Here is a 25,737-nt window from a genome sequence, read left to right on the forward strand (position 1 = left end):
TATATTCTATAAATTCTTGCATCTTCAACTGTTTTCCCTCTATTGACCAAGTGGCAACTACCACAGTTTGGGGTTTTTCTCACTTCTCCCTAAAACTTGCTTCCTCAAATTCAGATTGTCCATCTCTCTCTGTGCTTTAAACAAAAAAAAACCTAAAATGGCACTGATTCCACTCAAAGGGTACTCTACAGCTTTCTTCTAGCAGAGTCAGTCATGGACCTGGGACATAACCATGGCCTAACCTAACCTTAGTGCTAAAGTATTTAAGAACAGTGAATGTCTGCACTACGGATATTTGTTGCTGTCACCAATTTTTGTATGCTGATTTCAACCAGAGTTACTTACTGTCATGTCCTCTTCACCTGCACTAATGGTCACGGCAGGGGCAATGCTAGGCTCATTCTCCCCCCGACCCCTCTTCCAGTGCAGTTTTGGAGGAGACTGCAAAAGATGTGCAGTGGTATCTACTGGCCTGTGGTTGGGTCTGTGACAGAACCCTCTCCCTTCTCCTTGATTATTCAAATCACCTGTTCTCATGAGGTTTTTGAAAGGTTTAAAAAAAATCCCCCTAAACCATTTGTGATGTCCCAGTGGGTCTTGATCTTGGTCATCACTTTCCTCACTTTCTCGATGAGTACCCCTTTTGAGCGTTTACACATTTATCTCTTGAGACTTCTGACCTTAAAGACAGTCTTTTTTATCACCATGACATTGGCTAGACTTGTGGCAGAAACTTCAGGAACGCTGTGTGTGAATCCACAGTGTACTATATTCTTTCTTGATAAGTTGCTTTCGAGGACCTGGACTACTTCTTTTCTACCCAAAATAGTCACTCCTTTTCATGTTGGTCAGGCTGTTAACTGTCTGGTATTCTTTCCTCCATCTCATTTTTTAAAGGAGGAAGAGAGACTCCATCATTTGAATGCTATAATTGTAAATGTATTGACCTTACCAAGGAACATTGATGGACGATCAGCTCTTTGCATAGTTTTCCGGAGCTAAGAATGCTAAAGTTGTGCAAAAACATATCACCTTTCAATTAATGTTTCTCTGCATAAGGATCTACAATGACACTGGTGAAAAAAGCAGCCCACTGAATGTTTTAATGGCTCATTACAGCAAAGCCAAAGCGACACCCACTACATTAGCTTACTGACTACATGTCCTGGACATCTGTAAGGTGGGTATGTGGGCTCCGGTAAAACACATTCACGAAGCACCACTGCTTCAACAATCTGAAAGAGACACGTTAGTGATAGATTCCTTACCTTAGAATATCCCCAGGCGTCAGACTGGATCCGGAAACTTTTGCGTAGCAATACCCCTGCGCGCCGGTAGGCGTCGTCTGCGGCTCCGCGTCCGTCGTCGGCGTCGTGAGCGCCGGGATGACGTCGTCGGCGTACTTAGACGGCGCCCATGCGCGCTGACGTCAGTTCTTCTTTTTTCCGCGCCAGCTAGCGCAGATCCGGAAGAAGCTCTACCCCCAGTCACTTTTTGACTGAAAAATTTTGATCCCTTTTGATCTTCTCTTAGTCGACTGTCTCGACTATCGGTGCCAGGGATGCCCGGGTTCAAGCCTTGTTCGAAGTGCGGCCGACTCATGTCGGTCACTGACCCCCATCGCCGGTGCCTGAAGTGCTTAGGCCTCGACCACGACGATTCAACCTGCGCCGACTGCCGGGCCCTGACGTCGAAGGCTAGGCGGGAGCGGTCCCGCAAGCGTCTCGAGCTGAGGCACTCGGCCCGCGCCACTCCAGGTCCCGGCCCCGGTCCCACGGGAGGTCGAGGGACAGGTCGCGAGGTCGGAGTCATCGACGTTCCGGAAGTGGACACCGATCGTCTGGTTCCAAGTCCTCAGGTAAGAGGCATGAGAGGTCGGAGCGACACCATCGGTCCTCCGACCCGCCCCGACGCTCGCTCGATGCGGCCGGGGACTCGGGCGACACCGCCCACGCGGCTCCGCGGGAGTCGCAAGCGTCGCCGCCTGCCCCACACCTTCGGGTCCCTGGGCACGGCGCGTCGCAGGAGGAGGTCGAGAGGTACCTGATGGCCATGAGGGCCCTCCCTCCTCAGTCGGTTCCCGTGGCGCCTTCGGGCCGATCGGCTCCGTCTGGAGGTCCTTCCGGGTCGGGCGCTTCGGCCCCGACGACGTCGGGTGCTTCGGCCCCGGCGCCGCTGGCGACTTCGGTCCCGGCGCCGCGCGACCTCGCTGGATCCGGCTCCGGATCTGGGACCTCGCCGGTCGACCTTACGACCTCGCCGGCGCCGTCCCTTCAGGTGTCGTCCCCGGCAGCCGATGTGGTTGCCGCCCCCAATGTTTCCTACGATCCTACTCAGGAGTCGGAGGGGCGCCGCTGGGCGCCGATTCCGTCGGCCTTTGGAGACTTCTATCTCCACGAGGAGGCCCTGGCTGCTAATCCTGGTCTCCAGGAGCCAGGTGACGAGGAGCAATGGGAGGGGTCCGAGGACCCTCTGGCACGTGATTGCCAGTCACATCAGGACTGGACATATGAGCTTGGGGAGGCCAGTGGTATTGACACCTCGCCAGACACTGGATTTACGTCGCCCCCGACTGTGGCTTCGGAGGCGGGTTCTGCTTACTGCGTAGTGTTGACGAAGGCAGCTAAGGCCTTAAACCTTCAGCTCCCCGTCGCGGCCGTGAGGACTAATCTCCTCACTGAGGTCCTCAAACAGCAGTCCGGCTCCGCGGAGCCCCTCCTGCCGTTCAATGAGGCCTTGTGTGACGTTCTTCTGGGCACTTGGTCCAAGCTCGCCACAGGCCCCCCTGTGGACAGGAACGTGGCCAGACGCTACCGCCCGGCGCCGGGCGACCCATGCTTTTTGTCCACCCATCCCACCCCCGAGAGCCTGGTCATCCAGGCCTCTAACTCCCAAACCGCATTCCCGTCGGCCCCGCCCGACAGGGAATCCAAGAGATATGAGCAGTTCGGGAAGAAGGTCTTCTCGTCTGTGAGCCTAGGTCTACAGTCTGTGAACACCAACTGTCTCTTGGGCCGCTACACCCACACTCTGTGGGACACGGTTGCGGAGGTGCTGCCACAATGCCCTGAGGAGGTCAGGGCTAAACTCAGCCAAACCCTTGCGGACGGCCGAGATGCAGCACACTTTTCTATCCGGTGAGGGCTGGATACCACGGACTCACTGGGCAGGGCGATGGCAACGACGGTGGCGGTTCGACGCCACGCCTGGTTGAGGTCCGCCAACTTCTCGGCCGATGTCCAGGCCACCCTCCTGGACATGCCGTTTGATGGCCGTCGCCTCTTCGGCGACAAGGCAGACCATGCGCTGGAACGTTTCAAGGACTCCAGGGCCACGGCCAAGTCCTTGGGCCTTACGGCCCCACGCCAGCAATCGGGTGCCTTTCGCTCCTTTCGTGGCCACGGAAGGGGCGCCCCACCACGGACCGTCAGCCACGCGCCGCAGAATGTTCAGCAACGCGGCGGCGGACGTGGGAACCGCCGTGGCGGTGGTCGGGGCCAGCGGCGAGGCCAGTCCACACCTCCCTCAGCAGCCCCCGCCTCAAAACCTTCCTAGTTTTCAGGCCCATGTGACGCCTGTGGGAGGCAGGGTTCGCCATCACCTCTCCCACTGGCATACAGTCACTTCGGACAGGTGGGTGCTGCAAATTGTCCGAAGGGGTTTCTCCCTCCCCTTCGAGTCTTCCCCTCCATCCATGCCACCTCAATACCACCGTGTGTCGGGGGATCACTTGCAACTTCTGCAAGAGGAGGTTTCGGCCCTCTTGGCCAAGAGGGCCATCGAGCGCGTTCCTGGGCCAGAAGTAGGACGTGGTTGTTACTCCCACTACTTTCTGGTACCCAAGAAGGGCAAAGGGGCCTACGCCCTATCTTGGATCTGCGGAACGTCAACGGCTTCCTCCGGACGGAGAAGTTCAAGATGCTCACTTTGGCTCAGGTCCTGGCTGCCCTGGACCCGGGAGACTGGTTGGTAGCGTTGGACTTGCAGGACGCCTATTTCCACATCCCCGTCCTGCCGGCCCACCGGCGTTACCTACGGTTCATGGTAGGCCAAGAGCACTTTCAGTTTACCGTGCTCCCCTTCGGCCTTGCCAGCGCCCCACGGGTGTTCACGAAGGTGATGGCGGTGGTCGCAGCCCATCTGCGCAGGCAGGGGGTATCAGTCTTCCCCTACCTCGACGACTGGTTGTTGAAGGCGGGCTCGCCCCAGACAGTCGTCAGCCACCTCCAGACTACGGCCGACCTCCTGCACTTGCTGGGGTTCTCCATCAATGTGCCGAAGTCACACCTGTGTCCCTCTCAGAAGCTCCTCTTCATCGGAGCGGTTCTCGACTCGGCGCAGTTTCGGGTTTACCCACCCGAACAGCGGGTTCGGGATATTCAGGCTCTGATTCCTGTCTTCAGGCCGTTATCCCGGGTCTTGGTCAGGTTGACGCTGCGGCTTCTGGGGCTGATGGCCTCCTGCATCCTTCTGGTGCGTCACGCCAGGTGGCGGATGCGGGCTCTGCAGTGGGACCTGAAGTTTCAGTGGGCCCAGCATCAGGGCAACCTGTCCGATCATGTCCTGATCTCAGAGGGCACTGCAAAGCAACTGCAGTGGTGGCTCACGGACCGCGACTGGGTCAGTGGCAGACCCCTCTCCCTACCCCAGCCGGAGCACGTAGTTGTGACGGACGCGTCCCTCCAGGGCTGGGGAGGCCACATGGGAGAGGCAGAGATCAGAGGCCTCTGGTCTCCGGCGGAGTCCCGGCTCCACATCAACCTTCTGGAGCTGCGGGCGATTCGTCTTGCACTGAAGGCATTCCTCCCCTCTGTCAGGGGGAGCGTAGTGCAAGTGTTCACCGACAACACCACCGCCATGTGGTACTGCAACAAACAGGGCGGTGTGGGGTCGTGGACCCTCTGCCAGGAGGCTCTGCGCCTCTGGCAGTGGCTGGAACATCAGGGCGTGACCCTGGTGGTTCAACACCTGGCAGGCTCTCTGAATGCCAGGGCGGACGAACTCAGCCGCCGGTGCATGATGGATCACGAATGACGTCTGAACTCGGACGTGGCGCAAGGTCTCTTTCGACAGTGGGGAGAGCCTTGGTTAGATCTATTCGCCACAGAAGAGAACGCGCAATGTCAGCAGTTCTGCGCGTTGGAGTTTCCAAGGCGGCACTCGCTCGGAGACGCTTTTCGTCGCGAGTGGAGCTGCAGTCTGTTGTACGCCTTTCCGCCTATACCACTTCTGCCCAGAGTGCTGAAGAAGATCAGGCACGACCGGGCCCAGGTCGTCCTTGTGGCTCCGGACTGGGCGCGAAGATACTGGTATCCCGAGCTACTCAGCATGTCAGTCGATCCCCGATTCGTCTGCCTCTTCGGGAGGACCTTCTGTCGCAGCAGCAGGGGACGGTCCTGCACCCGAACCTGTCCAGTCTCCACCTACAAGCTTGGAGATTGAGCGGCGGCAGTTGAGGCCATTTGACTTGCCTCCCGAAGTCTGTGATATCATTCTGGCAGCCAGGCGTCCCTCCACAAAGTCGGTATACGCCTGCCGGTGGAACAGATTTGTGGCATGGTGCACAGCAAAGGCTGTGGATCCTCTCTCTGCACCCCTTTCGGAAGTGCTGCTCTTTCTTCTTTCCCTTGCCCAGCAGGGTTCTGCTCTGGGCACTCTTAAAGGGTACCTTTCTGCTCTATCAGCCTTCTTGAGGCTACCAGATCAGCCTTCTTTATTCAAGTCCCCTATTGTGAGTAGATTTCTGAAGGGCATCACGCACATGTTCCCTCCTGTTCCCTTCGTGATGCCCCAGTGGGACTTGAATCTGGTTCTCACCTATCTGATGTGTGCTCCCTTTGAGCCGCTTCATAACTGCCCTCTTCGTCTCCTTACTCTAAAGACGGCCTTCCTGGTTGCCATCACCTCTGCCAGGAGGGTGAGTGAGCTCCAGGCTCTTTCTTCTTCTCCGCCTTTCCTGTCTGTTCATCCTGATAAGGTGGTGTTACGTACACGACCTTCCTTTCTGCCCAAGGTTGTCACGGCCTTCCACATCGGGCAGTCCATCACTTTGCCCACCTTCTTTCCGCCTCCGCATCCCTCGAAAGAGGAGGAGAGGCTCCACCGTCTGGATCCAAAACGTGCGCTCTCCTACTACCTAGATCGCACACGCCAATTCCGGGTGGATGACCAACTCTTCGTTGGTTACGTGGGCGCTAAGAAGGGAAAGGCTGTGCACAAGAGGACCATCTCTAGGTGGATCATCTTGTGTATCCAAGCATGTTACTCCATGGCGAGGAAGGAGCCCCCAGCTGGATTGCGGGCTCACTCCACTCGGGCCACGGCAACGACAACTGCCCTGGGCCGCGGTGTCCCCCTGCAGGACATTTGCCAGGCAGCTACGTGGGCCTCGCTGCACACGTTCGCAAGACACTACTGCCTGGACAGTCAAGTCCGGAGGGATGGCTTCTTTGGCCGTTCCGTCCTCCAGGACTTTCTGGTGTGATATTGGTTCGCAGACCCACCACCGGGGTTGGTATTGCTGGGGTATCTATTCTAAGGTAAGGAATCTATCACTAACGTGTGTCTTTCAGATGCACAAGTTACTACTTGTGTAACGATATATCTGTAAGAGACATTAGTTAGTGATAGATTCCTTACCGCCCACCCATCCTCCCCGTTCTGCGAACTGATATCTAGGGTTAAGGTCATCCCCTTTCAGGGCCCTAGTTTCATGGCACCAGTGTTAGTTCTATCATGGCTCTGCGTATCTGGCGCGGAAAAGCTGTGTTATCAGAACTGACGTCAGCGCGCATGGGCGCCGTCTAAGTACTCCGACGACGTCATCCCGGCGCTCACGACGCCGACGACGGGCGCGGAGCCGCAGACGACGCCTACCAGCGCGCAGGGGTATTGCTACGCAAAAGTTTCCGGATCCAGTCTGACGCCTGGGGATATTCTAAGGTAAGGAATCTATCACTAACTAATGTCTCTTACAGATATATCGTTACACAAGTAGTAACTTGTGCGTCCGGTTCATTGAGAGGGGCATTTTACCCACTTGGTCCTGCAGGACTTTTTGGTCTGATCCTGTTCACAGATCCACCACCTTGGTAGGTACTGCTATGGTATCTGTTGACATGGCGAGGATTCTGCAGTTAGAAGTATCCATCAGAAGAACAACTTGTGTTTAGTAACAATCTTTCTGGTGTATTTTCTATCTAACCACAGATTCCTCACTCTTCCTGTATTATGAAGTGGATTTTTTTCTATCTGAAAAGGTACCAATCTACAGATCTGCACACTGATCATACCAACTTGCCGATAGCCTCTGTGTCTCAGGAGGTTGGCAGCCTAGAAAGCAACGCATATCAGCGCACATATGCAGCTCTGCTCATCCCTTTCAGAACCTAACAACATTGACGCAGGGCCGCACAACACCACCTAGCAGCCTGCAGTGTAAATGCTCTGAAACTTTCCAGATCCAGTCTGACGCTTGGGAATTATTCACAAGGTAAGGAATCTTTGGTTAGATAGAGGATAGACCAGAAAAATTAGCTTGTTCTTTGAGGAAATTAAAATATTGATTGATGGTTCAAAATCTTATTCCGTTTATAATCTGAGAAACGGGTGATGTCATTTATGGATTAAAAAATAAAGTAAAATAAGCTCAGTTATCAAGCCATCAAAGTAAATATGGCACATACAGGTAGGGAGCTACACAGTAAAAAAAAAAAGCAGAAGAAATGCCTTTTGTAGGGCCTATAGTTAATCTGAGTGTACTTTATCTGTTCTTGTTTTCTGTTGCAGTTATGAATATGAGACTGGAAGAGAATCAGCTTTGGAAATGTTTGCTTACCTCTTCCAAACATTCCCACAGGTGAGCCTTTCTATTAAGTGTGTGTTAATATTTAATATTAATTAGCAATGGGTCCATACTTTGGCATCACCAAGTATTGGTATAAGTGAAAATATAGGAAGACATGTAAACTTTAATATCGAATATGGTCAAAAATGCCGGATTTATTGTACTTTGGCCTGCTTCACTGTTCTCATGTAATAAGTCAAAGAAAATAGTTAGACTCGCCCAAGTATAAAATAAATCCTGTCAGTTCCCATACATGCCTACACTGAGGCCTTCATTTAGTAACATTTGGAGCAGAGATTGTGGGGAAGATATAAATGGGTGTTAAGTTGCTATGAATGGCAGTTCTAAGCTGCCACTAACTACCCTCCCCCCTCTTCTGCACGCAGTCTCCTGTGGCAGTGACTGTGCACCCCCCTTTACTTCCTTTATAAAATATTTTAAAAGGTTAAGGTAGATGAGTGCTTTTGAAGTTGCACTGAATATCGGTCAAACTGAAGCAGGGTGTGATTTAGATTAATTGTAGCTGCCGAGGGATGTGTTTAAGCGGCATGGAAGATGGCTGCTTAATGAAGTGGCTCAGATCATGCTTTAATATAATCCCCCCCCCCCCCCCAAACACCTGTCCTGCACCGAGCCATCAAAATGATTTTGTAGCGGGAAGGTGCAGGAAAGCTGTAGAGCTGCAGCAACCCATAGCGGTAACCACAGAGGGTGAGCAGACTTGGGGAACTCCCCCACAAGGCAGCACCGTGCTCACATAGCTGAGCCAGGTTGCGGGTAAATAAGATGATGTGTGCCTGCTGTGAGGCAGCCTCCGAAGCTTTTTGAGAGGATGAGCAGACAGGCAGGCGGCGGTGAAGATGCTCTAGCTCAGTCCTCGAACGGCAGCCCTAGAGATCGCTGGGGACAGGCGAGGTCGTCTTGCGGACGGGTGCGAGTGCCATACCTGGGAAAATGGTGGTTACCAGGGAAAACAGCCTTTACTCAGAAGTTTTCTTCTTAGTGCATTTTCCATGCATTTTTTAGATCGTGAATCGTAATCGTAAGTCCTTACATCGCAAGACAAAACCATGCATTTGAGGATGTTTAAAAAAGGGGGCATAGGGGGTCTACCCCCAAAATATATAACCTGTTCAAGTACTAAAATAGAATAAAAAATATATTAACCCATTGTGCTTATGACAGAACCACGCCGCCATGAGTCATGGGCGGCGTGTGCTCATGACGGCATGGTTCCGTCATGCGGCTGCCGCTCCACCCACGCGGCATTAATTCCCCGCCTATGCGGGCGAATTAATGAGCCGGCGGGGCCGTGACGAAACTGCGCCGTCATGAGCACACGCCCCCGTGACTCATGAAGGCGTGGTTCCCTCATGAGCACGGCAGCACAGCGCTCACCCCCTAGACCCCGCGCTGTGGCGAGCTTTGCGCCGCCGCGAAAGGGTTAAGAGTTAATGAATACATTCTCAACAGTGTGTGGCAGTGTTACACTGTGATAGAATTTTTCAGAGGCAGTAAGCGTGGTAAAAGTATGCGTGGTTGTGGAATGCGTGGTGAAGGTGTTTGTAATGAGAATGAATGTAAATGAGTGGTAGTGGTATGCAGTGTGAAATGTGCGTGATGAAGGAAGGCGTGGTAATGTCAAACAACCGTTACCAGCTGTTCCTTGGTGGTACTGACGTGACCTAGCTGGACAGCGACCACAATTCTGCACGTGCCTTCACCCCCATAAGAGGGCTGCATGAGGGGAGTCAGGCTATACTGGAAGAAGGGAGCTCTGGCTGTGGACGCACAGAGGAGAGGCAGCCGATGTGCAATGGCGGGGCTATGTGAGGCTCCAGAGATTGGCTTGACTTTGGCTGCCGGACACCAGTGGAAATCTGGTCATTGAAATCAGAAGCCAGCTGCAGAGAAGCTGCCACTTTACCCTTCTAGGGGAAAGCATAGAGGCTGCAGGGGTAGACAAGGGGAGAGGCGGAAGCCCCGGGCAGGTGGCAGTGATTACCACTACATGGCGGGTGGTGATTGCCCAATACCAGATGAGTGACGCTACAATGCAGGGTGGCGCTGCCAGCAATTTAAGGCCCACCCATTGCAGAGCTACAACAAAAAAGAGGTAAGGGAGGTTAAAGGATGGAGTGTGAGAGGCCCTGATAAGAATTAATGTGTTCTATATAGGTCCCCCTGTCCACGGGTCCATACAGTTATGACGGGTGGCAAGGGCACAAAGGGACCTTAATAACTCAGACTGGATAAGTATGCCAGCCCCACACAACAGTTTGACACCATGAAAAGTGCGGAAGGACAGGTCCTGCCTGAGGACCATGACATAAAAACTTCACAACCTTCACCACAGGATATAATGGAGGGGGTTCAAGTAGTGCGGGTCTCCCTAGAGCCCCAAATTTACTCGGTGGCCACTGAAGTCATGCTACTCAGAGCTGATATCCGCAAAATGGGTGAAAGTAACCGAAAATGAAGTGGCACTGGTGAAGCTTCGTAGTGAAACTAAAACTCTTAGGGAGCAGATAAATTGAGTATGGAAGGAGGCAGACATAATGTGAGCAAAGTTGCAGGATTTTGAAGGTCGCTCCCAGAGGAACATTATCAGGGTGGTTGGGGTCCCGAATAGAGCGGAGGGGCCCAGTGTGAATCTGTTTTCAGAGGAGCTTTTCCTGAATACCCTAAAACTCAAGGGACTCTCTAAGTTCTTTTCTGTGGAGTGGGCCAATAGGACCCAATCACCCTGACTCGACAAGGGGCTCCACTGCGGACTTTTATTGCCCGTCTCTATAATTGTCGAGATGTTGTCCCACAGGCCATCCGAGGGGAGCCCGCCCTTGAAATATGAAAATGTACCCATCAACATTTATCCAGACTTTAGAAGTGATAACTAGGATGCTGGGTTTTAAGTTATGTTCAGGAGGATTGGCGCTCAGACTGGTATGCTTTTCTGGGTTATGTGGGCTGTCGTTGTAAGCAGTGCTGCCAGGTCTGGGGAACAACCCTTTAACCCCCGTTGCTATTGTGAATCAAGAACCCACAACGGTTTAACAGGCACAGTCCTGGGGACACGTGGTCTGAACGGACCTCGGATCTTCAGACCACTCCACCAGAGTAGCAGACCGGCAAACCCGCCCTCCCGCACACACCCTGTGTGCAGACTCGTCAATCAGGCCATATTCGGCTTTTCAGACCCCGTAGTTGCTCTGTGCTACCAGTCCACGCTCTGAAAAAACTCTTTCCTGACTTGACACACGTCCAAGACCAACGTGACCCTCAGATACGGCGCACCCGCCTTCTGTTCCTGCATTTTAACTTCAAGTTCCCCCCTCATCCGACCTCTTGAGCCCACAGGCTGGCACAACGCCCTTCGCTGCTCAAAGTATCACCCCAGGCCGGATTGGATTTTTCACTGGCACTGTGGGGCCATACTCTCGGACCTTCAAACAGAGTAGCAGCCCTGCGTTGTAACGAAACACATGTCGGCTGATTGTTTGATTCCATATGATTTTTTCTCATTAATTATCGCTCAAGTACACACTGGTGTCGACCTCAAAATACTTTACCAGTACAGAGACTACTGCTACTCCTTTATATCCTCACCACGTGTGCCCAGGACTGTGCCTATCTATCCAGACTTCTCACTGCTTGTACAGAAGTTAAGGTGCAGTTTTGATGAAGAGTAAAGTGTACAGAGGAAAAAAATTCTTAAATATATGATGCTTTTTCCCGCAAAAGAGGGGAAACATGGCTCTTCATGAACCCGGCTGAGGCGTGGGATTGGCTCAAGGGAAGGCGACCTGGTAACAACAGACCACAAAACGAATGACAAGCAGCAGCGCAGCCGGGGAGGCAGGGAGACCCCGACAAAAGCAGGGAGACACTTTTGACAACACAGAGGGCTTCCCCAATTCCCCCCCACCCAGGCATGGACCTATGATAGGCGACCTGCAATTTTATGGTGACAAATGCAAAAACCACAGTTGATGGACAGAATGCAGAACAATGTCATACATTCACCCCAGTACAGAGATCTGGGCCTAAATCCATTGTTTTTTGCACTCCACACCACCCCAGTTCAGACATGGCCATATGCAAATCAGCCTTGACCCTGTGCCTCATGGGAACAGTCCAGCCCGAACTGCCAAACCATGTCTTTCCTGGACCGGAATCAAGCATCCTAGGACCGGTTTCTGGCTATCAACCGTCTTCAGCCAGAATAGCTTGACTCCAGTGGTGTGGAGAGCATGGGACTCACGTCTGAGCATGCCCCTTTCACTCGGGGTGACAAATGCAAAAACCACAGTTGATGGACAGAATGCAGAACAATGTCATACATTCACCCCAGTACAGAGATCTGGGCCTAAATCCATCGTTTTATTGCACTCCACACCACCCCAGATCAGACATTGCCGTATGCAAATCAGCCTTGACCCTGTGCCTCATGGGAACAGTCCAGCCCGAACTGCCAAGCCATGTCTTTCCTGGACCGGAATCAAGCATCCTAGGACCGTTTTCTGGCTATCAGCCGTCTTCAGCCAGGATAGCTTGACTCCAGTGGTGTGCAGAGCATGGGACTCAGGTCTGAGCAAACTGTTCCCATGAGGCACAGGGTCAGACTGATTTGCATATAGCCATGTCTGAACTGGGGTGGCAGAGTGGGCTAAAGAACGGTGATGGATTAAACCCAGATCTTTTGATTGGGTGTGAGTGTTTGATTGATTCAGATGCTCCCTCCATCACCACCCCCTTTTATACCGCTTTTGGCCGCCATAAGTGTGGCAGGATATGCTCAGACGAGAGTCCCTTGCTCACTTTACCACTGGATTGAAGTAAGCCGGGCTGAAGACGGCTGGAATGCCAGAAACCGGTTCTCGGAAGCTTGTTTCCGGTCCAGGGAAGACATGGCTTGGCAGTTCGGGCTGGACTGTTCACATGAGGCATAGTTTGAGCTCACTATGCAGGGTAGGGGCTTTGTTTTCAGAAGTTGTGTTGTTTTGCTCTGGTTTTACTGTTGGGTATTTTCACTGTCGGGAACCACAGATATGAGGAGAGTACCAGTCCCGTGCTGATCGTCAGACTGGATGCTGAGGGGGAAATCCACTGACCAGCTGCTAACCACAAATGGAAGCCCGCAAAGCACTGAAAGTCCTAACCTGGAATGTTAATGGGCTTGGATAGTAAAACTAAAAGAGAGGTGGTGTTGCAATACCTCAAACGCCATTCCCCTGACATGGTGTTACTCCCAAAAACACACTTGATATGGAATAACGTGTAGAGCACTGGATAGAGAGGGTTACAATATTATGACCCAAACCACTACACAGCTTTATCTATTGGGGAAGATATACTTCGTATGAAAACTTCTCCCATTATTCCCCAGCAGATATGGACAGACCTGTGGAGTAGATTAGCGGTAATTATGGCACACTGGGAGGGCCTCCCACTCAATCTGTGCTCTGTATATACACACCCAAACTCCCCACGCTGAGCCTGCCATATGTGAATTGTATGTTGCTGTAGCTCCCAGAAGGAGCCTTGATCTTGGGGGTTATTTTAATCTGACACCGCAAGCGGAATTAGATAAATTGCCAAATAAAGGACAAGCGTAGAGAGTAAGCCCTCTTCAGGACTTTCTAACTGCAGGGGTATTGGCTTACCTCTGGGGCACTCACAGCCCTCACGATTGGCAATACATCTACTACTGAGGGGTTATGCATAGACTACCTCCTTACCCGACACACACATGTCCATCTCTATTCTGAAGAACTTCTCTTGGCTAGGGTTATTTCAGATCACTCACCAATATGGACAGTAGTCTGCAAGAGGCTGCCAATCAAGACTCCTTAAAATCCCCAAAATTGTAGAGAAACTGGCAACATAATGATCAATATTTCACAGACAATGAGGGTTCGGTAACCACAGTGCTTACAATTCAGGAGACCTATATGGCAGTGATCAGTGGACAGGCTATCTCCTCTATTGGTAGTGGTAAAAAATGAATAGCCGAGACAGGAGAGTGATTTACAGAGGGAGATCCAGGAGCTGGAGCTCTCACCATATACGGAAGCAGATGGCACTCTATTACTTAAGTTTCACCTCACACAACAGGAATATAAAGATCTTGTGACAGATGCATCAATCGCAGCCCAAAAAGCCACGATGCAGCTACTCTACGATGTAGAAAACAAGTCTTGCAAACTTGTGGTTTGACTGGACAAATAGGATGAGGCACAGTTTTGGGTCCTAGAGATCAGAAATGCAGAGGGTGAACCTATTAGAGGGAGCAAAAACTTTTCAGAAGTATTTGCCTTGAATTATGTCTGAATCTGTTTGCCTGGGGTAGCTGTGGCAGGCGAGGAGGTGAGTGAGTTCCTCCTGGATATAAGCCTGCCCGACTGTCTTGAGTGGACTGGACCTACCTAGACGCAGACATAGAGGTGTCTGAAATAGAGGAGGCAATTTTCAGCTTACAAACCTGAAAAGCCATGGAAGCCCGGTGGAGGCATATCGAACCAGGGCCTTAAAATTAGCCCCACATGTGTTAGCTATGTATAAAAAAAAGTAAACAGAGGGTCTCCCTCCCACCGGATCAACTAATGGACACTATTGCGGTGATAAGGAAAGACGGAAGACCCCCTGATGACTGTGCCTTCTACAGGCATATTTCAATACTGAACATAGAGATCAAGATATTCATGAATCTATTACTGATACGGCTGCGAAGAGTTCTTTTTTCCGTAATACACCCAAACCAATCAGGCTTTGTCTTCTCGCAGTGCAAGACTTAATCCTAGGCATCTGTATGGAGTGCAAGGGCAAGCGGACACCTTGTGTGAACATGCTGTGGTTCTGTCCCTCAACACAAAATTGGTGTTTGCTACGCTAGAATGGGGAAACATGCTGTGGTTGTGGAGAGGTTCGGTTTTGGCCACAATACATTCAATGGGTCCAACTCTTCTATACCAGCCAGCTCGCTAGGGTCAGGGTTAATGGGGTTTACTCCTCTGTGTTCTAGCTCCAGAGGGGCACACAACTGGGTTGCCCACTATTGCCTCTTATCTTTACCCAGGCACTGGATCCACCAGCGGCCTAGATCCTCCAGAACCCGCTGGTCAAGGGACTAGAATGGAGAGGCGCGTGAGAAGACAGGATACCCCTATATGTGGACAATGTCCTGCTTTATGTGGCTGACCCTGAGATGTCAATATCCAAACTTGTGCAAAGAATTACAAATATTGGTAAATATTCGGGCTATTTCATTAATTGACTCTAGTCACTGCTGTACCCACTGAGAGGCAAGGTACTGAACCTGCTACCAGTAAACTTGCCACCAGACTTCCGAATACGGGTCGTAAAGGAGAGATTCCAATATCTTGGTCTTTAGGTAACTAGAGACGTAGAACTATTGTTCACGCGCAACCTGACACCGCTTCGGGAAAGATTAAGATAAGATGTAAAACATTGGCGCGCCCTCCCGCTCTCGGTGCTGTGAAGGGCAGTGCTATTTAAGATTATGTCTCTGCCTCGATTGCTCTATGTGCTTCAGAATGCTCGCTTTGAGAGCCCTAAGAGAGATTTTAGAGAGTTTGAGGTGGGACGACGGCCCAGCAAAAATTGCTATGTCCAAGTAAACTAGAAGCTGTTGGGATGGCGATCTTGCCTTTTCAGATGTCCAGAAATATTACTGGTCAGTCCAATTAATGACGGAGGACAACTGGGCCTTTATGGCCTAGGCAGGCCCGGAATTATGAATGGACAGCTTCATGCTGGGACACAGGGAATATCTAGTAGCACTATAACGTAGACAAGGGGAGTTGGCTTAACGGCTAGGGCGGTCGACCTTGAACTGGGTTTGAGTCTCGGAAATGACGCTGCACATCCTGTGATTCTGGGCAAATCACTTAATCTCCCCGTGCCAAAATTAATGTGTCCTTATTTGATGCAACTGGTGCTATGTAAGGCGCTTTGATACCTGATTCAGGTCAAGTTCGCTCTATATAAACCTCTGTAAAAAAAATAAAAAAACCTGCCTACACTACCACCGCACAAAAGAATGGTAATTAAGCTATGGAAAGAAGTGACGCATTACCTCAGAGGGCAAAATACACCCACAGAGATGACTCCACTATGGGATGGGATGGTTTGGGATCCCTAAAAGGGCTTCAGGGATTCACTGTGTGGGATTTGGTGGGACATTTTTTCACTCTTGTGCAACGATTTGGTGGGGGGGACTTGCTTCTAGCAGACCTTGAGAACCTGGCATCTACAGAGACATTTCGTTACTTACAAGTTCAGCACGCCTTGCGAGCCCTCGCACCACAAAGTACGATAATAGCGTAATCCACCCCTCTGGAAGACAGACTACTGGTAGACCCCATGACATGCTTGACATATAGAAATATATAAAACAGCTCACCCAGCACTATGCTCTAGCTAGGGAAAAATGGGAAAGGGACATGGGGACGCTTGAAGATGGGGAATGGGAAGAGGCATTTCCTATAATATGGGCTTGTCCAATAATCCAGGAGTAATGGGAGGAAATCACAGACATTATGAATTAAGCGGAAGGGACTGCCTTGACTACAGAAGTGGAACAATAAATCCTGAACATATGAGGTGAGGTGGAGACAACCCGCACGGCACCCGAGGATATGGATGGATTTGCGACAGAGCGTAGCTAAACAGAATATTGCTCGACTCTGGGGGTTGGGGAAGGATGCTGAAGGCCAAAGCTTGGAAAAAAGAGATAGGATGGTGTGTGCATGCTTAGAAGAAGGCATATAAAAGTAGGGGGTGCCCTAAAAAAAATGGGGAAAAACCTAGCACAGATAGGGGATCCTCTGGTATATATAGCCAGGGACATGCTGGAAACACAAGGACAATTGGCGCCATTGTCAATGCCCAGATACAAGAAGAAAAGATTTTGAGGGAGGAGGGACAGGATCTGCAGGATTTCTATTTATGACATGGATACTTTATGGGATATGCAAGACAGTAGATGGTTATGCCCATTGGAATTGTTTTTTTCTAATAGGATGTTTTAAAAAATATTGTAGCTGACAGTTGGAGTAGTCTGCCATGTTTCCCAAAACTATACCTCTTTGAGAGCCTTTATAGACTTTAAAAACGGGAGGAGGGTGGCTACTGCTTTCAGGCTGGCACCAGGTTGCCTTTTTAATATCTTAGGTTGGCCTGCCACTTTTAGTAATTTTATTAGTAGTGTTACCCTCCAATTAACCCAGTATAAATAAAAGAAAATGATATCCACTAACAAATTCCTGTCATAATTATGGGGATATTTCTAACCTCAACTGGTTTTTCTTATGTATATTTAAATTATATGCTACTTTCAGTTATAAAATGCATGTATTCGTGCTGCCTCCGAGCATTAAAAAAAATTAACATCTGTATAGATTTTACAGGCACTCTTAATTTATCTGTCTGTATTTCCATATATAGTAGTGTTGTTTTAATGTTCAAATGTCTGTTTTCTATTTTCAGCATCTTCTTCACCAGTACTGTGGAGTGTTTTTTGTTCCCCTTGCGCTAATGATGATAAACGATGACTCAGCTAAGTGCAAGAAAATGGCATCCCTGACAATCAAATCTTTACTCAACAAAATGAACACTGAAAATCAAGACTTGATGTTCTCTTTAGTTACAACCTGGTTCAGTAATAAAAAGGTACATTCCGTTTAAGAATTAAACAAAAAATATTTATGATGGTATTGAACTATTTAAATGTATTTGCCGTTTGTATAAGTCTGTTTCTTGCTGCTGTCATTTTCAGGTTTCCATTTCTTGCACCAGATTGTGAACATATTCCAAACTCCCAAATGTTAATAGAGAACAATTTGTTCCCTGGTGAGATACTTGTTGGTTAAACTGAACAATTTGTCCAACAACTGGCAATCGCTCGTGTAGCATCCCAACCAATCATTCTTTTGCTCATCATACCCGCTCAGTTTGGACCCAGTCATATGCAAACCAGCCTTGACCCTGCTCCTCATGGAAATCAGTCCAGCCTGAACTGAATCTCCTTGCATTCTACCAAAAGGCTATTGATACGATGGAGCACGCAGTTCCCCCCCCCCCCCAGCATGCTTCTGAGCCTTTTAAATTGTTTTAGATGTTGGTACCGCCATCCCAGTCCCACAATCGGCAGCTTTTCTCTTACCCATTTCTAAACTAAAAAAAAACTTTGATCAGGTTAACACCCACTTAAAACTCAATGGTACATCACTAAGACAATAAGCAAGGTGACAAACTAGTGATACAAAGTGTCCCAAGAGCTGGTCCTCTTCAAACTTGTTTTACAAATATAGCGCAGGGCACTCACAGTGCCTTAGGTATCCAAGATGTAGTCCATAGGGGGTTGGACCAGCCCAGACTCTTCCAGGTTCTAACGAGCGTGGCCGGAACCCAGCGCATTCCGCGCTGCATGGGGAGAGGCTTCACTATAAGCGTGGTGCCCACACCTCCCCTTGTGATAGCTGCAGCGTGTTTGGGGCAAACGAGCACCCTGGGACTGGGAGTCTTACCAAGGTGTCCACGGAGCAAGAAAACTGACAGCCCCCACCAGCAAAGCCCCCTGTGTCTAGTGCCCCTACTAGACCTAATGCCAGTATGATCATGTCCACCAATAAATCAACTACTTTAATCAGCCTATTTGTAACTGATTTAGCTAACACTTTTATTTTGAGGTTAATGAGTGAGAGTGGATGGTATGATTGGCACGGATCTGAACAGTTTGCCTACCCAGTTTGAGCAAAACAGATATTGTGGGCGAATTCAGATCAATTGCCAATGTCTTTCTATCACAGGCCTGCTTCATCATATCTGGCTAGTGGAGTGAGCCTAGGGAGCTGAAAAGTTTAAAAAACTCTAGGGAAACCATTAGAACTAGGCATCGTTGATCTTCTCTTCTGAAAGAGGAAGGCATAGCTCTTTCCTATCTGTACCAGAAAGTTCCAGTAGCAAGGGATTGCTCACCAGTGGGGACTATAATTCCTGCTCTGACAAGCCTTGTAGGGAGGCCTGTAATATTTTGCAAATAGCTCTCTAAGCCCATTTCCCTCCGTTTTAAATGCTGTAAAGGCTTTTCGGGTACCTAGCATGGTTCTAGTTTTGGCCTCAATGTTAGATAGCCAGTATAGGAGCTTTCTAGTTTCATCACTAAGTTTATATACTCATCTGTAGGATACAATTCAAGTTATTCTAGCTGAATCTAATGCATCCAAAGCTACCGCAAGGTCATGTTCTCTCCTGTGACTATGTAAATAGTTTCTAGTTCATGTATTCTTGCTTCAAGCCCTTCTAGACCCTGTCCCTTACTGCCTCTTTAAATCCTTCCCATATTGTGCATGTTGAGGGAACCGGCCTGATACTCATTTGGAAGTGTTTTTTTTTCATTTCCCAGATAGTGAACAAACTCCTTGTCCAACAGCTACAGCACGTTTTGCCGGCAAATGCTGGTGTATTCTGGTGTATTCCCTTCTCCCATCCAACATCCTTTTCCACAGGTGAATGATCAAAAATTCCCGGTGCCAGAAACCATGAAACCCAGCTAGTTCAGGAGAAGGCAGGTGCTGGTGGAAAGAAATAATCAAGCCTAGAGATTGTGGGCGGTAAAATGTGAATGTTTTTTTCCTAGGTGCTATGGAGGCGATACAACACACAATCCCAGGGCCAGTACCCAGTCTGAGAGGGCAGTGGTCCTTTGAGAGCCTGTTGAGCATGCTCCATTAAAGTTGGCTGAGTACTGTTAGGTCTGCTACCATTTTGAAACACTCTATCCAAACCATAATATCCTAGGAAGGTGTACCTACACTGCATTAAATGTGTTTCTTGCAGAAACAATATATTTGATAAATGAAGCTTTGCTTATTGTAGAACTGCTTGTCAGGGAGCCAATTCACATTCAAAGTAATAATGTGATAGCCAGTGTAGTTACCTTGATGTGCAATATTGATAAATTAGTTGCCTCAAACTTGTGTAGTTTTTATACTTTCGGTTTTAATATTATCAACTCTATTATCAGTACACTAATATTAGTAACAGCACTCCTTCTTACTCCCAACTTCTCTACACTTCCACCCTAGAAGCACCTGTTGCCCCAACAGGTTCTATAAACTATGGGAAAAAGGAGATCTCCCTTTCTGTGTTTTGAGACCATGTAGATTATGTTGTTAAATCTCCCTTCCTCCATCAACTCGCCTAGAGCGTAATCCGCTCGATTACGGGCTGCTCACCTCACACATCTTTTGAAATCTGCAAATTAGTTACAAACCACGTTCAACGTGTTGGGTTGAAAGGTGCTGTCTCAACGGACTGCTGTTTTTCCTCCCCACACCCTGCAAAACTCTCCAGTCTTCCAGGACCACTGGTTGTTTTGCAGGCTGGATCCCTTGCCTGGCTTCGCCCCCCCAACTAATTGTTCCTGGTCCCTCGACTGGGAGAGTGGCTCTATAACTTTATCCTGTGCCAGATCAATGTAGACATTGTTATTGTGAAGCTCCTTCTTTTCTCCTATCCAACCTCATGCCAGTTCAGGATTTTAGAAAAAGTAGGACTTGTTCAGAAATTCTTATTTCAGATTTGCTGGTTACCGGAGCTTGTGTTCCAGCTTCATTGTCCTGAGTTTTCGTATGACTCAAGTGAATGTTTTCCGTAGCTGCACATGTATGGTTTAGTCTGGCCAAATCATAAGTCTTCTCAATATATATAGGATGTCTCCATTGGTTCTTGGCACATTCAGAATTAAGTCACTGTCAGTGTAGTTGAGTAGTCGTACCATTAAGGGATGCAGCAGAGCCTCCAGTTGAGGCTTGAGTGCAGGAGCTTGCTGTGCCCTTACGAAAACGAAGCATGATGAGTGAATATCCGCTGACACGCAGGGTCATAATTATTGTTTCACCAAGTATTCCAAACTGTGTGCGTGTTGGGCTATGCCTCAGGTTTCTCAATCTCCCATCTGAAGTTTTGACCTGAGTTGAAAATGTCTCCTGCATGTTGTGCTTGAAATTGGGCTCTGTTTTCCTCCAGTCCCTCTGAATGAACCAGAGACTTGGAATCTTTGCTTAGGTGCTCCTGACTAGAAACTGCAGATTGTTGGATACCCCTGATCTGGAGTGAACATGACATTTGGTAGTCATTCAGTTTCCAAATTTTGATTATTAAGGCATGCATTTCAAGTATGGGACCTCTCTGCAATGTGTGCCTTCGTCTCTAAATTTGTGTATATGGTTGATCGTTATAAGTGCGAACAAAGAATGCAGAGCAATTAGTTATTTACAAAATGTATCCTTCCTACAAACATATGTCCGGTTTGCATGTGGAATACCCATAAAGAAATGCTTTTAAAGACCCTTTAAAAGTATGGGGAGGCCTTTGCAGAGAGCTACTGGTACTGATATGTTCAGATGTGCCGGTTCTAATGTAGTGGTGAACGACGTTCACTAAGTACATATCGAATAGGCAGCCTAAGTGCTACAAATTGGTATTAGCTTTCCCCTGTCCCCCTTTGCCATTCCTCTAACACTACATTTCTAGAGTGATTTTTCTCAGTTTTCAGCACTGTGGTTCTAAAATAAAGATAGATGGGAAATCTTGTCTTGTCCACAAGTCGACACCAGTATTATCAACTCTTAATATTTCTTTTCACTGTGCAGTAAGTACTAGCATTATATTGTGTGTTTGATATTTCCCAACAGCCCTCACATAGAAGATTGGCTGCCCAGACGTGTGGCTTATTTGTTGAAGCTGAAGGAGTGGAATTTGAGAGAAGACTTGGAGCTATTCTTCCACTTATTGAAAAAGAAATTAGTCCATCAAAATTTGAAGATGTAAGTAGTGTTTCCATGTAAAACGTATTGAGGCATAATCTAGAAGAACACAAATAACTGGCCAAAGGATGTAGGGACGTGATATGGGTTCAGTTGTTTTGCTGTCACATATAAACACATGGTACATTATAATGTTTCCTTGTTTGTGAACCATAATGTTGAGGAAGACCGTCAGACATTAAAATGTATTAGCCTCTGGAAGAAAAGGGGATGATTTACCATGTCAAGAGTTCTATTGCTTCTTGCATATTGAGAGAATTTTCCAGCAGCTGACTGTTGTGGCATACAGTATTGCATAAACATGTCCACTCTGTGAGACCCAGTTTTGGAGAGCGGACTGTTGGCTGTGTGCTTTTCTCTCTGGTCTTGACTCCTGGAAATGGCATATTGTGAACTTGACTAAGGTTATTGCTTGATGGTTTGTTGTGAAGTTTTAAATAGACTTGGTTGTGAGTCAGCGAGTAGATTATAGCACATGTTACATTGTGTGTCTGCTGTCTCTTGATACTGTTCGTGATGCAGGATGGTACAAAAATAGAAGGATCTTTAATGCTGGGCCAAAATGATATAAAAACGGAGCTCTCCCTAGTGAGGGTGACTGGGGCTGCGAGCTGCGTGTACCAGAACGTGGTGCCGATCTTGAATGCACTTTAGGAGCTTTTTAATATTGTACTGCTTTTAACTTTGGGGGCTTTTAACAGTGTTAAGTGGGAATTACTAGCCAGGCACACTGACACCCTTACCGATTTCTTAATTTCCTTCCTCCTCGCCCAGCCGCTTTCCAGCCGATACTCGGCGGCGGTGGGCGCCATCTTTGGTGAGCCTGGGGGAGCGCTCTAGTCGCGCCGTCCTCCCGCCCTCCTGGATTATTTAGCGGGGCTTCTTAGCAAGCTCGGTGCCTTAACGGAGCTCTCCCTAGTGAGGGTGACTGGGGCTGCGAGCTGCGTGTACCAGAACGTGGTGCCGATCTTGAATGCACTTTAGGAGCTTTTTAATATTGTACTGCTTTTAACTTTGGGGGCTTTTAACAGTGTTAAGTGGGAATTACTAGCCAGGCACACTGACATCCTTACCCATTTCTTAATTTCCTTCCTCCTCGCCCAGGCGCTTTCCAGACGATACTCGGCGGCGGTGGGCGCCATCTTTGGTGAGGCTGGGGGAGCGCTCTAGTTGCGCCGTCCTCCCGCCCTCCTCTCTCCCTATATAATGTGTAGACCGGCCAGACGGCGCAACGGGCTGGCGCAGCGGGCGCGCCGGTTGCGCGCCGAAGCCGCGCCTAAGCCAAGCCAGTCTGCGCCGTCCGCGCCAGGATCGCGCCGGGCGCGGGGCATGCTGGGCAACATCTATCCACCACCAGGTATGACAGTAGGGAATTGTTGGCACTTCGCCCTAGGATAGATGATCTATGTAAGGGTTGTCTCCCCACTGACCAAATTTGGGGCCCCTTTTCATGTTCACATTGTAAATGGACGTCTCTCTGGACATCCACAGAGATGCCCATTCGCTCCGCTCCCCCTAAGCACGGCTGCAATAATTTCAAGGGAGGTCTTATCAATGCCCGCTCGCTGGGCTGCCACAGCCAAGATATACACGATTTAATCATGTGTTATGATCTTGACGCTCTTTTTATAACAGAAACATGGCTCAACGACTCCTCTAATCCTGATTTGGCTACTGCCCTTCCCCCTGATTTCACCATCTTCAGGCAGGACAGACCAACCGGGCGAAGAGGTGGGGTTGCCCTCATTGTAAAAAAGTCTTCCTCGTGCCACACATTTGATTTAGGCCCTCTTAAGGGTAGCGAGAGTATCGGCTTCTCGATCAAACTCAATGCCTCTACCTCTTTCTCGGGAGGCCTAATCTATCGCCCTCCAGGCAATGCCACCTCCTTTCTGGACTCCCTAGATGAAGTACTTGGGTCACTCATGTTATGCTACCCTCACTTTACTCTACTAGGAGACATGAATATGCAACTGGAATCGTGCGTCGACCCACATGCCACTTGTTTTAAACATACTCTAAATATCTTTGGACTGGCTCAATTAGTGACCGCTCCTACCCATCAAGCCGGCCACACTTTGGACGGTATTTGTTCCAACTGAAGTACAATGACTACGTCCCCTCCTATTCCACAAATTTGGACCGACCATAGTTTCATTCCCTTTGACATTGAGCAACAAGTCCTAGTTTCATCAACAATAAAGCGCTCCCAACCCTCCTTCTCGGTAAACTGGAGAAAGGTGACCGACCGTATTAAGCTGGACTCCCAGCCACTGGCACAGGCCCCTAAATTGGTGGGAGATGTATCGGTTGACTCTCGCAACTTCCACGTCTGGATGGATCAGATTATCTCGGAAAACTCTAATTCTAAAGGCGACCGTGTGAAGTGTCCCAGAAGGAAATTGAGCGCCCCATGGTACACCCAGGCCTTAACTGAGCGCCACCTTCTTTGTAGAATAAAAGAAAGGAAGTGGAGGAAAACATACGATGAGGCTTCAAGAGCCCTCTATGTTCAGCAGAGGAAATTATACCTCTCAAGCATAAAGTCCGCCAAAAAGGAGTATTACACAAAAGCTATCAACGACGCCCATCAGAAGCAAAAAACGGTTTTCTCCATCGTCAAATCCTTTACTCACCCCAAAGCTCTTCAGCCCGAAATCCCCCCCTCTGAAACTCTGTGCAGCCAAATTGCAGATTTCTTTGGGGAAAAAATTGCAATCATTCAAAAGGATTTCCCGCCCCCCCGTGACCATTCCCACTCTTCGACCCCAGAAACAGGTAGGCGATCACCATCATTCCCTTTGCGGTTTCCAATCTGTCTCCCTCCAACAGACCCGCAAGGCGATTCTGGCCTGCAAATCAGGAGCACCAACTGACTCCTGTCCCCCTCGCATACTGCATCATTTAATTGAGGTAGTTAATCCTAACATCAACGCTATCATAAATGCTTCCTTAGACTCAGGGGTAGTGCCTAACGAATGGAAAAAGGCCATCGTGAAACCCCTGATGAAAAAGCAGAATAAATCCCCTACGGATCTGACGAACATGCGCCCCATCTAACTCCTGCCTGTTCTAGGAAAGATCACGGAACAGATAGTGCACTGGGAGCTAAAAGCATTTGTGGAGAACCATAACATTCTGCACCCACAGCAATCTGGCTTTCGCCCCAGCCACTCTACCGAAACGGCCCAGATAGAACTCTCCGATTCCATCAAGTTCCTGCAGGATGAGGGAAGGAAAGCTGTCCTCATCCTGCTTGATCTCACAGCAGCGTTCGATACAATCTCTCATGTCATCCTGATTGATAGGATGCGTGAGATTGGCGTGACAGACACAGCTTTGGCATGGGTAAAATCTTTCCTGACCAATAGGTCCCAATCTGTGTCTTTGGGTCCCTACCTATCCACGAAAAAACCATTACATCGGGAGTACCGCAGGGGTCCATATTAAGCCCATTACTTTTCAATATCTATATGGCACCCCTCCTGGCTGTGATAGTCTTATGGGATCCTTGTCACGTCATATGCTGACGACACCCAACTCGTCGTCTCTATCGACAAAAACTGCACAGATACAGAGCTGCGGTTTCAGAATTGTCTCACTGAGGTATTTCAGTGGTTGAATACAAACCACTTGAAGTGCAACAGCGGGAAAACTGAAATCATACCATTAGGGAAAGATTTACTCTTTTGCCCTAAGGATTGGTGGCCCAAAGATTCAGAGGCCCCGCCTAGTGCAGTGACTTCTGCTCGCAACCTGGGCGTGCAATTTGACGCAACCCTCTCCTTTGACGATCACGTCAGGATTACGGCCGGTTGCTGTTTCGGACTCATCAAATCTCTAAAAAAAAATTTGACTTCCTCCCCATTGCTTCTAGGAAATCGGTTGTGGTTGCATTAATACTCTCCCGACTCGATTATTGCAATGGGCTGAAGGCCGGAGTGAAAAAGTCCACTCTGAAGAAGTTGCAAAGTGTACAGCACGCTGCTGCAAGATTAGTGTTAAAACTACCCAGGAAATCTTCAGCCTCAGCAGCATTAA

At 49.1% G+C, this 25,737-nt stretch overlaps 1 protein-coding gene across 1 annotated transcript in view; it reads left to right on the top strand.

Moving 5' to 3' along the window:
* The window catches only part of UTP20 (UTP20 small subunit processome component), a 1,022,377-nt gene that overhangs the window by 881,597 nt on the left and 115,043 nt on the right, over nt 1-25,737 (top strand). Inside the window, exons 53-55 of the mRNA XM_086919130.1 lie at nt 7,789-7,858; nt 17,354-17,536; nt 21,565-21,696. Of these exons, the coding sequence (XP_086775256.1) occupies nt 7,789-7,858; nt 17,354-17,536; nt 21,565-21,696 (385 nt within the window). The remainder of the gene's footprint in view (nt 1-7,788; nt 7,859-17,353; nt 17,537-21,564; nt 21,697-25,737) is intronic.

This window comes from Lissotriton vulgaris, chromosome 1_1 (assembly GCF_964263255.1).
Source record: "Lissotriton vulgaris chromosome 1_1, aLisVul1.2, whole genome shotgun sequence".
Lineage (NCBI taxonomy): Eukaryota > Metazoa > Chordata > Amphibia > Caudata > Salamandridae > Lissotriton > Lissotriton vulgaris.